Source organism: Oryctolagus cuniculus, chromosome 13 (assembly GCF_051225735.1).
Source record: "Oryctolagus cuniculus isolate XC-2025 breed Fujian yellow rabbit chromosome 13, ASM5122573v1, whole genome shotgun sequence".
Taxonomy (NCBI): Eukaryota; Metazoa; Chordata; class Mammalia; order Lagomorpha; family Leporidae; genus Oryctolagus; species Oryctolagus cuniculus.
The window spans coordinates 19,955,148-19,968,710 of NC_142879.1; the positions used below are offsets into that span (position 1 = coordinate 19,955,148).

The following is a 13,563-nucleotide window of genomic DNA, read 5'->3' on the forward strand; positions in this document are numbered from 1 at the left end:
GTGGCACATAAGGTTAAATCACTGCTTAAGATGGCCACATGCCGTATCTTATCTGAGTGCTGATTTGAGTCCCAGCTGCCTGCTGATGGATGAGGGTCACATATTTGGGTCCTTGCCATCCATGTGGGAGACTCAGATGGAGCCTGTGGCTCCTGCTGTCACCGTGGCCCAGCCTGGCTGTTGGTGGGCTTTTGGGGAGTAAACCAGAGAATGGAAGATATTTCTGTCTCTCCTTCCTTCCTTTGCTCTGCCTTTCAAATGAATAAAAATAAACGTTTAAAGAGTTTACTGTGAAAAACGTCAACAAATAATTAAGAGGTATTATAGAAGTATTAGAATATCAACTTTAAATCTAGGGGCTGGCATTGTTGTGTAGCAGGTTAACCTACCACTCGGGACACTGGCACATCATTTTGGAGTGCTGGTTGGAGTCCTGGCTGCTTTGTTTCTGATCCAGGTTCTTGTTAATGTGCCTGGGAGAGCAGTGGAAGATGTCCAAGTGCTTGGGCTCCTGCCACTCACGTGGGAGACGCAGATGGAGTCAGATGGAGCTCCTGGCTCCTGGCTTTGACTTGGCTGCTGTGGCCATGTTGGGGGTGAACCAGTGGATGGAAGATCTCTCTCTGTCACTCTGCCTTTCAGATAAATAAATAAACACCCCCTAACCCATGTAACCTAGCACAAATGTGTGAGGACGTTGAAGGGAAAATGATGCCTTATTAAGAAAGTTCTCAATGGGCCGGCGCCGCGGCTCACTAGGCTAATCTTCCGCCTAGCGGCGCCAGCACACCGGGTTCTAGAGCCGGTTGGGGCGCCGGATTCTGTCCCGGTTGCCCCTCTTCCAGGCCAGCTCTCTGCTGTGGCCCGGGAGTGCAGTGGAGGATGGCCCAGGTGCTTGGGCCCTGCACCCCATGGGAGACCAGGAAAAGCACCTGGCTCCTGGCTCCTGCCATCGGATCAGCGCGGTGCGCCGGCCGCGGCAGCCATTGGAGGGTGAACCAACGGCAAAGGAAGACCTTTCTCTCTGTCTCTCTCTCTCTCACTGTCCACTCTGCCTGTCAAAAAAAAAAAAAAATCTCAATAAATAGAAGAATGTACCATGTATATGGATTAGAAAACAATTTGTGTATTCAGTCTAATTTCATTGAAAATCCCAAGGAACATGGTTGTATGTAATGAAAATATGATCAGTGGGAATGGGTGTTTGGCTTAGCAGTTGGGATGCTAGTTGGGATATCTGCGTCCCATATTGGAGTGCTGCATTCCAGTCCCAGCTCTTCCTGATTGCAGCTCCCTCCTAAAGCACACCTTCCCAAGGCAGTGGTGATGGTTCAGGTAGCTGGATCCCCTTGCGACCCACATGGGAGACCTGAGTGAGTTCCCAGCTTCCTGGTTGTAGGCGTTGGGGGAGTGAACCAACAGATTGGAGGAAGCTCTGCCTGTGTCTTTTTTTTTTTTTTAAATTCAGAGATTTTCCATCTGCTTGTTCACTCTCCAATGCCTACAGAAGCAAGAAGCCTAGACTTCTATCCAGGTCTCCTGTGATGGTAACGTGGGCTCGAGAACTTGAGCTATCACTTGCTGCTTCCCAGGCTGCATTAGCAGAAGCTGGGTTGGAAGCAGAGGAGCTGGGATTCGAATCTGCACCCCACTATGGGATATGGCCATCCCTAGCAGTGGCCTGACCTTCTGTGCCACATTGCCCACAGCTGTCTCTCAAATAAATAAATAAAAATTAAAAAAAAATCCAGTGGATTAAGAGTATAGATGTCATAAACAAAGGTTTATGAACCTTAAACTTAATAGAAAGTATAGGTACGTGGGGTGTAAACCGTAGTGCAGTGAGTTAATCTGTCCCGTGGGACACAGCTGCATCCCGTGTCAGCACTGGTTTGGGTCCCAGCTACTCTGCTCCCTATCCAGCTTTCTGCTAACGCATCCTGGGCGCCAGCAGATGGCTCAGTTGTTTGGACCGCTGCCTCTCATGTGGGAGACCAGATTGAATTCTGAGCTCCTGGCTTCTGCCAGGCCTTAAAAAACATTTTCTTTTTTTAAGTATAGGTCAGTATAAGACCTTGATAAGTTAGTTAAAAGATGTATTTATGCTATGTAAAAGAATGTTAATAACACTGTTCATAGTAGTAGAAAACTAGAAATAACTCAAATGTTTTTATATACAGAAATATTACACTGAAGTAAAAAACGAAAATAAAACACAACAGACATGAACCTTGAAAACATTAGCCAGGGGCTGGCATTGTGGCACAGTGGGTTAACTCCCTGACTTGAAGTGCCAGCATCCCATATGGGCGCTGGTTCCAGTCCTGACTGCTCCACTTCCAATCCAGCTCTCTGCTGTGGCCTGGGAAAGCAGTAGAAGATGGCCCAAGTCCTTGGGCCCCTACACCCACATGGGAGACCCGGAGGAAGCTCCTGGCTCCTGGCTTCGGATCAGCGCTGCTCGGCCAATTGGGGAGTGAACTAGTGGGTGGAAGACCTCTCTCTCTCTCTCTGCCTCTCCTCTCTCTGTAACTCTTTCAAATAAATAAATCTTAAAAAAAAAAAAAAAAGCCAGACACAAAAGGATAAATACTATATGATTTCACCTATAATGGGTACCTAGAGGGGCTGGCGCTGTGGTGTAGCCGTTAAAGCCACCACCTGTGGCACCAGCATCCCATTTGGGTGGTGATTCAAGACCCTTCTACTGAGATGGGATGATTTGCAGGTGGGAGTGTGGCTATGGGGGGAAGAACCGCTATAATCCAAAAGTTGTACTTAAGAAATTTATTAAATAAAAGCTTTCTATTAAAAAATTTTTAAGAAGTAATATGACATGCCTTAGAAGTTAAAATATGATATTGTATTTCTTATTATTGCTTTAATAAATTAGCATAAATATATTAAAAAAAAGACCCTTCTACTCTACTTCAATCCATCTCCCTGCAATGCATTTGGGAAAACAGCAGCAGATGTTCCAAGTCCTTGGGCCTCTGCACCCATATGGAAAACCCGGAGGAAGCTCCTGGCTCCTGGCTTTTGCCTGGCCCGGCCCTGGCTGTTGCAGCCATTTGAGGAGTGAATTAGAGGATGGAAGAACTCTTTCTTGCCCTCTAACTCTGCCTTTCAAATAAGTAAATAAATAAATCTTTAAAAAAAAAAAAAAAAAAAAAAAAAAAAAAAAAAGAGGTACCAGAGAAGGCAAATTCATAAACACCATGGCTCCTGGTGTTGGAGAGAGGGAATATGGGAGTTACTGTTTCAGTTTGGAAGTCCTGGAGGTGGGTGGTTGTACAGTTTTGTGAATTCCTGAATTGTACATATTAAAATGCTAAGTTATGTGCAGTTTACCATAATGTAATTTTTATTGAACTGAAGTGACATGACAGTAGGAATTAGTCCGTTTTAGTGAAATAAAAATCCCCCAAATTAAATTTAATATGCTTGCTGCTTTTTTAAAGTTACATGCAGCTGAAAATACAAACTTTCTAGGAATTTGTTGTGATGCAGTAAAATGCAGAAAAGGAAAGCAAGGAATCAAAATGTAAGATTCAAGTTGATCTAAGGAGGCAGAGGAATAAGATGGGGGTGTTATGATTAAATATAGATGATTGTAAGGGTCAGCTTGTGGATTCTTAAGTAGAAATGGGCCGTGTGTGGATAAACAGTGAGAATGTCTTTAATGAAAGGATTGTGATGAATTTTGTGCACTTGAGATCTAATGGGAAAAATGTTGCTAAATGGGGACTTCAGACTCTGAGTTTGAAATCCTGACTCCAACTATGTACTGACTACATGATCTTGGGCAGATAACTTCTCTGGGCTTTGGTCTCATCTGTAAAATAAAGATGAGAATAGTAACTACATCCTATGACTATTTGGTTATTAAATGGATTTGTCTATGTATGTGGTATAGAGTGTGCTCTGTGCATCTTTACCGCCTGTTCCAGTTAATCTTTTTTTTTTTTTTTAAGGTTTATTTTATTTATTTGAAAGAGTTCCAGAGAGAGGTAGAGCCTCAGAGAGAGAGGTCTTCCATTCTGCTGGTTCACTCCCTGAATGGCTACAACCACCAGAGCCGAGCTGATCCGAAGCCAGGAGCCAGGAGCTTCTTCTGGGTCTACCACACGGGTGCAGGGGCCCGAGCACTTGGGCCATCTTGTACTGTTTTCCCAGGTCATAGCATAGAGCGGTATCTGAAGAGGAGCAGCTGGGACTCGAACCGGGGCCCATTATGGGATGCTGGTGCTGTAGGCCAGGGCTTTAAACCAATGCGCCACAGCGTCAGCCGGCCCCAACTTAAAGAAATTTATTTAAAAAAATTATTTTCCTCTCTGGAACTTTTTTTTGAGCCTTTTTTTAAAAAGAAAAAAATGTTTTTACATGCTGTTATGTTTATTTTTTTTCCCAAAGAAACCTTTTATTTGGGGCTGGCGCTGTGGTGGGGGAAAGGCGCTGCCTGCAATGCCGGCGTCCCATATGGGTGCCAGTTCGAGTCCCGGCTGCTCCACTTCAGATACAGCTCTCTGCTATGGTCTGGGAAAGCAATAGAAGATGGCCCAGGTCCTTGGGCCCTTGCATCCATGTGGGAGACCTGGAAGAAGCTCCTGGCTCCTGGCTTTGGATCAGCTCCGGCCATTGTGGCCAACTGGGGAATGCACCAGTGGATGGAAGTCAGTCTCTCTCTCTCTCTCTCTCTCTCTCTTTGTCTCTGTCTCTCTCTGCCTCTCCTTCTCTCTCTGTAAATGACTTTCAAGTAAAGTAAATAAATCTTAAAAAAAGAAGCCTTTTATTTAAGGAATACAAAACTTTATGCATTTCGTAAGCACAACTTAGGAATATAGTGATTATTCCTACCATTCCCACCCTCCCACCTCTCCTCCTGCTCCCTCTCCCATTCCCAGTCCCATTCTCCACTAAGATCCATTTTCAATTAACTTTATACACAGAAGACCAACGCTATACTAAGTAAAGAGTTCAACAATTTGCACACACACACACAGAGACTGTTCCTCAACAGTCAGTACAAGGGCTGTTCGAAGTCATTGCATCTTGAAGTTTAAAAGAAAAATTTTCAACATGTGTTTCAATTCAGGCTGCATCTTTTTCCTGATGATATACAACCATCTCAGTTGGGCCTATTTGGCAGGTCTTTGGTCGCTCTGTTCCTTTTGGGGTTGGCACATTTTAAAGCTGTTTTAACTGACAGTGAACAGGTTGACTCTGACTTTCTGTGGTCCTTTGTCAAGAATGCTCCAGTGTGTTTTCCCAGATTCTCTCCCATGTGTGTTTCCCTTGTTCATTCTCCAGACCTGCAGATATCTTCTAGAGGGGGCTTGCAAGTGCTGCTGTCCCCCAGACGAGATGAGTGAGGGACTGATAGCCACTGGGAAGTGACTGTAAATTTGACTTTCTGCAAAAACAATTCACTCATTAGCATCAATGTGGAAGTTGGAACATGCCCAAACCTGTTTCTCTTTTGGGCTTTACCTGAGGGAAGCATAGATGATTCTTTCTTTTAATTCAGCTTTTCAGCTTTTTGCAGGATCTGAACTATAGAGGGACAGAAGGTATGAAGTATAGCATGAGTTTGTTGCATTTGTGTAGGGTACTTCAAATCCATGTGTCTTTTTTTTCTTTAAGATTTATTTATGTATTTGAAAGGCAGAGTTGGAGAGAGATTGACTCCCCAAATGGCTACAAAAGCCGGCGCTGGACCAGGCTGAAGTAAGGAGCCAGGAGCTTCTTCCAGGTTTCCCACGTGGGTTTGGGGCCCCAAGTACTTGGAGCCATCCTCAGCTGCTTTCCTAGGCATATCAGCAAGGAGCTGGATTGGAAGTGGAGCAGCTGGGACTTGAACCATTGACTGTATGGAGAACCAGCACCCTTATTGGATGCCAGCACCGCAGCACTGGCCCTGTGTTTTTACTTCTGCTGCCTCTTACTTGTAAATGCTGTAGAGAATTTTCCATTAAGAGAAGATTGTATGTATTTTTTTCCTTTTAGTGTTACACACAGGCTGCGATTTCTTCACTGCCAAAATGACATCACTTTCTACTTCTGCCCAGTGTTCAGCATCCGAGAGTGCTTGCGGGATCTCTACAGAACGAATCAATCAGGTAAATCATTATTGGGCACTTCTGTTTTCTTTATTTTTTGAATTGAATTGAGGCATGTAGCTGACTTCATTTACTTAGGTTTTATACAAAACAAACGTGACTATATGTTACTTTAGGGAAATGGGCAAATGGTACCAACACTTAGATATTTGAGTTGATCGTTGACTAAATATTTGAGGTTTCAGACTGGCGAAAGTGGCATATCCTACACAATGGCATGATTTTGGGTACAGGTGGCTAGTGAGGAGTTTGGGGCCAAGTTAGGTAAGTTTGTTTTCTATGTCCCTCACATTGTTATAGTTAGTTTGCTTGCTTTAAAAATTAATTTTAGGGGCTGGCGCTGTGGCACAGTGGGTTAACGCCCTTGCCTGAAGCACCTGCATCCCATATGGGCACCGGTTTGAGACCTGGCTGCCCCACTCCAATCCAGCTCTCTGCTATGGCCTGGGAAAGGAATAGAAGATGGCCCAAGTCTTTGGGCCCCTGCACCCATGTGGGAGACCCAGAAGAAGCTCCTGGCTCCTGGCTTTGGATTGGTGCAGCTCCAGCTGTTGTGGCCAATTGGGGAGTGAACCATTGGATGGAAGACCTCTCTCTTTCTCTCTGCCTTTCCTCTCTTGTAACTCTTTCAAATTAATAAATAAATCTTTAAAAAATAATTTTAAAATAAGCAATTGTATTCTTACAGAAAATTCAAGCTATAATTTATGCATCTTTCTGTATCTTTTTTTATAAAGATTTATTTATTTGAAAAAGTTAAGGGGAGAGAGAGAGAGAGAGATCTTCCATCTGCTGGTTTACTCTATAAATGGCTGCAATGGCCAGGGCTGAGCCAGGCAAAAGCCAGAAACTTCTTCCAGATCTCCCACGTGGGTGCAGGGGCCCAAGGACTTGGGGCATCTGCTTCCTTCCCAGGCCATTAGCAGGGAGCTGGATCGGAAGCTGAATAGCCAGGACTTGAACCTGGTGCCCATGTGGGATGCTGGCACTGCACACAGCAGAGTCGAGGTGGCTAGCAGTTTATGTGTCTGTTACTCATGGACATGTAGGTTGTCCCCATCTTCTGGCTCTCTGTGAATAATGCGGCTATGAACACTGGTGTATAAATGCTTAGTTTGGTCCCAACCTTCAGTTCTTTTGGGTATGTTCCTTGGAACAAAATGACTAGGTCACAAGGCTTTGTCAGGAGCTGCCAGACTGTTACCACCACAGTGACACCATTTTACTTTCCCACCAGCAGGGAAAGTACAGGGGTTCCAATTTCTGTGTCCTTACTACTGCTTACTTTACTTAAAATTTTTTTTTTATTACTGCCATCCTAATAGGTGTGAAGTGCTCTTTGATAAGTGATTTTTCAGGAAGGCAGCAAGTAACACTTTGATCATTTGTAGTTATATTTTGCATTGGACGGTTATGCATAATTTGATGTTAAGTAGTTCCAGGGATTTTTTTTTAAGTGTTTCAGGAGATTCTTGTTCCATAGGCTTTCAGAAACTAATTTAGTTGAAATGATATAGCAGGCTTATTTTATGTTTACATCAGGTACGACCAAAACTGCCGCTTTTGAAGATCTTGCAGGCAGCAGGTGCACAAGGTGAAATGTTCACTGTTAAAGAGGTAAGGCATCAAGAAAAACTGTTTTGTTTTGCTTTTTAAAGATTTATTTATTTGAAAGAGTTACAGAGAGAAGGAGAGGCACAGAAAGATAGATCTCCCGTCTCCTGGTTCACTCTCCCAATGGCTGCAACAGCTGTGGCTGAGCCAGGCTAAGGCCAGGAGCCTGGAACTCCATCCAGGTCTCCACATGGGTGACAGGTCACAAGCACTTGGGCCATCTTCCACCGCTTTCCCAGGCAGATGAGCAGGGAGCTGGATAAGAAGGTTAGCAGCTGGCACTCAAACCAACACCCTTATAGGATGCTGGTGGTAGCTTAAGCCACTGTGCCACAACACCAGCTCCAAACTCTCAGTTTTAAGAACAGTTGAGAAATGGAAGCCAGCAAATAAGTAGTTCTGAAATCAGGCCTAAGAAAGGAAGTTTTAATGCTTAGAAGTACTAGAAGGGCAACTTCTGTTCTGTTTTAGACTGTCAAGTTGAACTTTGTTTCATTCAGAGTTCCTTTCAAAGTAGTTAGAAGAAAAACACAATTAACCATGAATACATTGTTCCAGAGTTAAAATGCAAAACATGTACAGATTAAAAAATGACATTGTGACTTAGAAGATATGCTGCCAGGCAAGAATTAAATGTAGTAGTTTTTCATTATAAATCTGTCAGATACTCTCTTCCAAGCACTGTGAGTTATTGTAAACACTTATGCATTTAAATAACTTACTTAGCTTCTGAAGTTTTTTTTAAGCAAAAGCAAATTGAATTTTTAAGTGGAACAGGCTAAGTATTAAAATGTTAATCTGTCTGAACTGTTTGCATTTAGTAGGGTAGTATCAAAGCCTTCCTAAACAGAGGAAACAAAATTATCAACCCCCTTTTTTAAAAACTTTTCTTAAAAGCTTCATACCTATCGGCACTGCCTTATTTCTGAGCTATTAGACTTCTTAAGGGAACAAATTTGCAGGCATTTCAGGTTTTTCTAGGAAATCTATATTTTTTTTTGTTATTTTAATTAATTAAATTTATTTGAAAGAAAGAGACAGGGAGATCTTTCTGATCTGCAGATTTACTCCCCAAATGCCTCCGACAGCTGGGGCTGGACCAGTCCAAAGCTGGTGGCTGAGAACCCAGTCCCACGGGGGTCGGAGGGATTGAGCTACTTGAGCCGTCGTCACCAAGGCTTCCTAGGGTCTGCATAGCAGGAAGATGGAATCAGGAATGAGAGCTGGGTGTCCGATGTGGCACATGGATATCCTAACTGGGGCTTAAGCGGTAGATTAAATTCCTACCCCATGGTGGATCATTTTCAAGTTTTGAATCATAAACTTGTTCATATTCTCTTCCATTTTGTGAACTTTGTGACAGAAGGCCAGATAGACTAAACTGTTACTTGATAAACACAGTTCTGTTTCTTGTACTTACAGGGTTGATGGATTTTTAAACATTGTACAGGGGAAGGTGTTCGGCATGGCAGTTACGTTGCTGCTTGCTCTGCTGGCTTTCTGTATCAGAGTGCCTGACTCAGGTCCTGGCTACTCCACTCCCATGACAATTCCTGTGAATGCTCACCCTGAGAAGCAGCAGATGATGGTTCAAGTACTTTGGGGAGTGAAGTAGTGGGTAGAAGATTTCTCTCTGTTTTCTCCATCTCTCTTTCTTTCTGCCTTTCAAATAAAAAAATGAAAGTCTTTGGTAAATTGTTTATGTGCCCTTGGACTTGGAATTTTTTTTAAAACTTTTAAAAAATTTATCTTCATTGTATTTGAAAGGTAGCAAGATAAAGAGGGAGGTCTTTTATCTGCTGGTTCATTCCCCAAATTCCTGAAATAACTGTGACTGGGCCTGGTTGAAGCCAGGAGCCCAGAACTGCATCTGTGTCTCCCGTGTGGGTGGCAGGAACCTGAGAACTTGAGCCATCGTTTGCTGCCTCCTAGGATGCTTATTAGCAAGAAGCTGAATCAGAAACAGAGCCATGACTTGAACCTAGGCACTCCTGCAGGATGCCAGCATCCCAAGTGGCACCTTAACTGCTGCATCAGACCCCTGCCCTGGAGAAATTCTTATGGCCCAGGCAGAGTATATCACTACTAGTAGAACATTTCCCTTCATTTGGACTGGTGAGAGGATTTTTAAGGGGATATTAGGTCAGTTACCATTTTTTTCTCATTGTCAGAGCAGTATATATATATTTTTAAAGACTTTATTTATTTGAGAGGTAGAGTTACTGACAGAAAGACATCTTGCATCTGCTGATTCACTCCTCACATGGCTGCAGTGGCCAGATCTGGGCCGATCCAAAGCCAGGAGCTTCTTCTGAGTCTTCTTTGCAGGTGCAGGGCGTGCCCAAGCACTTAAGTTATCATCTGCTGCTTTCCCAGGCTGTAGCAGAGAGCTGGATCAGAAGAGCAGCACCCGGGACCCGTACCAGCGGCAATGTGGGATGCTGGTATCGCAGGTGGAGGCTTCACCCACTACGCCACAGTGCCAGCTGCAGATTGGTGCATGTCTGGGCTAAAATGTCTGGTCTGTTACTAGCCAAGTGGGTGAACACTCGTTAGTTAGGAACAGCCTCTTTGTTGTAGGACCCCTTGCATAGCACTGACAGCCTTCTAAGTGGTCTTTTTCTGCCATACTGATTTACTTCAGTTACTGGTAATTTGTGGCCTTGGTAACAGCTAGCTAGATGCCTCATGCAGTTTTGCTTCTACGCAGGTTATGCACTACCTAGGCCAGTATATAATGGTGAAGCAGCTTTATGATCAGCAGGAGCAGCATATGGTGTACTGTGGTGGAGATCTTTTGGGAGAGCTTCTAGGACGGCAGAGCTTCTCTGTGAAAGATCCAAGGTAAAAAGCGAGGGTTGCTTGCCTTCTTGGGTACTTACAGCTGTCCACTTCATCTCTCAAGGTTATTAATGGTGCCATCAGTCAACACGTGTTTAAGAGCCGAGCTGATGTGAGGTAGCCTGTGATACAACAGGAGTATTGTGAGCAACACAGCCTCTGGTTTTGTGCAGCTTACAGAGTAAGATAGAAGATGACCTTCTCCATCTTAATCAAACCATCACACCAGTATGTGTGATCATTACCACCATGTGGTAAAATTAGAGCGTAAGTGCTACAGAAACGAGAGGTGCCTGGCACAGGGAGTGGGTGGGCTGGAGAGTGGGTGGGGCCAGGAAGGGCTCCTTGCGGAAGTAAAATTTGGGCTGAAGGATGAAGGACACTGGATTAGAGGGGTTAGTGGGAGGATAGCTTCAGTTTGAGCTTCATGTGCCAAGGTCAAGGTAAGGAGGGAGGTGGATGTGTCTTGTTTAGAATTGTATGAAATTACTACTAGAGGGAGATTGAGCAGATGAGTGAAATGAAAAATTGCTAGGCATTTTGAGGTTGGTGATTAGCCTTGTAAGAATCACCGGAGCTAATCTGACCTGTGATGTGACTTTCACCGAATGCATGGGACATGGTCATTATCTTTATACCGTTAAAAACTAATTAGAAATTCAGAAATCACTGTGTTCTTTCTCTCTCTCTCTCTCTCTTGCTTTCTTTTCCTTTTTAGATTTATTTTATTTATTTGAAAGGCAAAGTTATAGAGAGAGTGAGCAAGAGACAGAGATCTTCCATCCTCTGGTTAACTCCCCAAATGGCACCCATGACCAGGAGAGGCCAGGCTGAAGCTGGGAGCCTGGAACTCCATCTGGGCGTCCATGTGGCTGGCAGGGACCTAACCTGCTGCTTTCCCAGGCTGCATCAGCAGAGAGCTGGGTTGGAAGTGGGGTTTGAACCAGTGCTCCCATATGGGATAGAGGCTTTGCAAGCAGCAGCTTGCCTTCTGTATCCAGTTAATAGTTTTTTTTTAATGAGGACAAAGTAAGACAAGGGCCTAGGCATTAAACATCTTAATATTTGGCTAATTTTTTTTTTTTTTGACAGGCAGAGTTAGACAGTGAGAGGGAGAGAGAGAGAGAAAGGTCTTTCTTTCCGTTGGTTCACCCCCCAAATGGCCACTACGGCCGGCGCGCTGTGCCGATTGAAGCCAGGAGCCAGGTGCTTCCTCCTGGTCTCCCATGTGGGTGCAGAGCCCAAGCACTTGGGCCATCCTCCACTGCCTTCCCGGGCCACAGCAGAGAGCTGGACTGGAAAAGGAGCAGCTGGGACTAGAACCCGGGGTGCTGGCACCACAGGCGGAGAATTAGCCTAGTGAGCCACGGCGCCTGCCAATATTTGGCTGATTTTTTAAAAAATCTATTCTGGGAAAAAGATTCTCTCTTTTTTACCCTATAGAAAAATTGGGGAGATAGCATTTTAAGAAATCCATGTAATATTTAATGGAAAATTACCAATATGGCTGATAACTTCATAGTGGTATTTGAGATTAATTTTTTATGTTCTCTCTTTAACAGCCCCCTCTATGATATGCTAAGAAAGAATCTTGTCTCTTTAGCCACTGCTACTACAGGTATGTCACATCCTATTTCTTCAGTCTTTATGCCAGCGTTGGGTTCAAGGGGACAAATGATGGGAAAGCAAGGAGGATCAGAATGCTGTCGTTAGCATGGCTGGGAGGCTGTGTGCTACCTGTCATACAGAACGTTTTTAGCATGTTAGATAACTTCTCATTGTGAAAAAACATGAAACATACTGAGATTAGTGAGCTACCCTTCTTCTAGATTAAATAACTGCTGGTGTTTTGCCATTTTTGCTTCTTCTAGTCATACTTTGAGAAATTGCCAACAAAATAAGGCCTTTTTTCCTTCAAACATAACTGCAACATCATTATTATACCCAACAAAATGAATAACACAAAACTAAAGATAATCCCGTACTACTATTAATAGCTAGTTCATGTACCATTGCTCCCAGTTGTCTCAAAAAGTTTATTGTTTTTGGTTTATTGAATCAGGATTGGAACATAAGTCTATATGTTGCATTTGGCTGATACGTCTTGTGTCTTTAATTGAGAAAATTTAATCTTCCTCTTTTTGGACTTGTTTTTGGTTTGGGTTTAATTGAATCACCTTTATTCAGTAACAAATCTTTTTTATTTTAAATTGACATATAATTGTACTTATTAATGGAATATGGTGATATTTTAAGATATATATATATAATACAGTGATCCAGTCAGGGTAATTAGTAAATTCGTCACTTCAAACATTCATCATTTCTGTGGAAATATTAAAATACTCAACTGTTTTGAAATATGAGGGTACTTCAAATAATTTATGGAAAATTGGAGTTGAAAAATAAGTCTATTTTGGTGGAAAACAATTTTTTAAAAGATTTATTTGTATATCTATTTGAAAGGCAGAGTTACAGGGAAAGAGAGAGAGAGAGATCAGTCTTCCATCTACTGGTTCCTTCCCCAAATGACTGCAATGGCTGGGGCCAGGCTGAAGCCAGGATCCAGGAACTTCATCCCCATCTCCCACGTGGGTGCAGGAGCCCAAGGACTTGGGCCATCTGCTGCTGCTTTCCCAGGCCATTAGCAGGGAGCTGATCAGAAGTGAAGCAGCTGCTCATGTGGGATGCTGGTGGCAGTCAGCAGCTTAACCTGCTACACTGTAACACCAGCCCCCAAATCACTGAAATTTAGACTTTTTGAAGACCCTTTGTAATACAGTAAATTAACTCGCCCCGTTGTGCTATATAACACTCCTTTTACTTCCATGTCATTTACCTTTTGTAGAAATGGGTCATTGGTCCTGTAGGATTTCCCATATTCTTAAGTTGACAGATTGTATCCCTGTGGTGTTGTTTAATGTGTTTCTTTATCTCCCAGGTTTTTCGGTAAACTAGTAGTGCTTGAGTGGATTCAAGGTTTTTTTTT

General features: G+C 43.4%; 1 protein-coding gene across 8 annotated transcripts in view; it reads left to right on the plus strand.

The window, feature by feature from the left end:
• The window catches only part of MDM4 (MDM4 regulator of p53), a 46,825-nt gene that overhangs the window by 11,982 nt on the left and 21,280 nt on the right, over positions 1-13,563 (plus strand). For 7 of the 8 annotated variants that reach the window (XR_007909876.3, XR_011381362.2, XR_011381363.2 and 4 more), the window contains exons 2-5: positions 6,007-6,119; positions 7,662-7,736; positions 10,444-10,577; positions 12,137-12,192. Coding sequence is in view for 3 of the 8 variants with exons in the window: in XM_002717573.6 (XP_002717619.2) it covers positions 6,042-6,119; positions 7,662-7,736; positions 10,444-10,577; positions 12,137-12,192 (343 nt within the window). In the remaining 5 variants the exon portion in view is untranslated. Of the gene's footprint in view, positions 1-6,006; positions 6,120-7,661; positions 7,737-10,427; positions 10,578-12,136; positions 12,193-13,563 lie in introns of all 8 variants that reach the window. The other variant, XM_089311360.1, reaches the window with a different exon arrangement.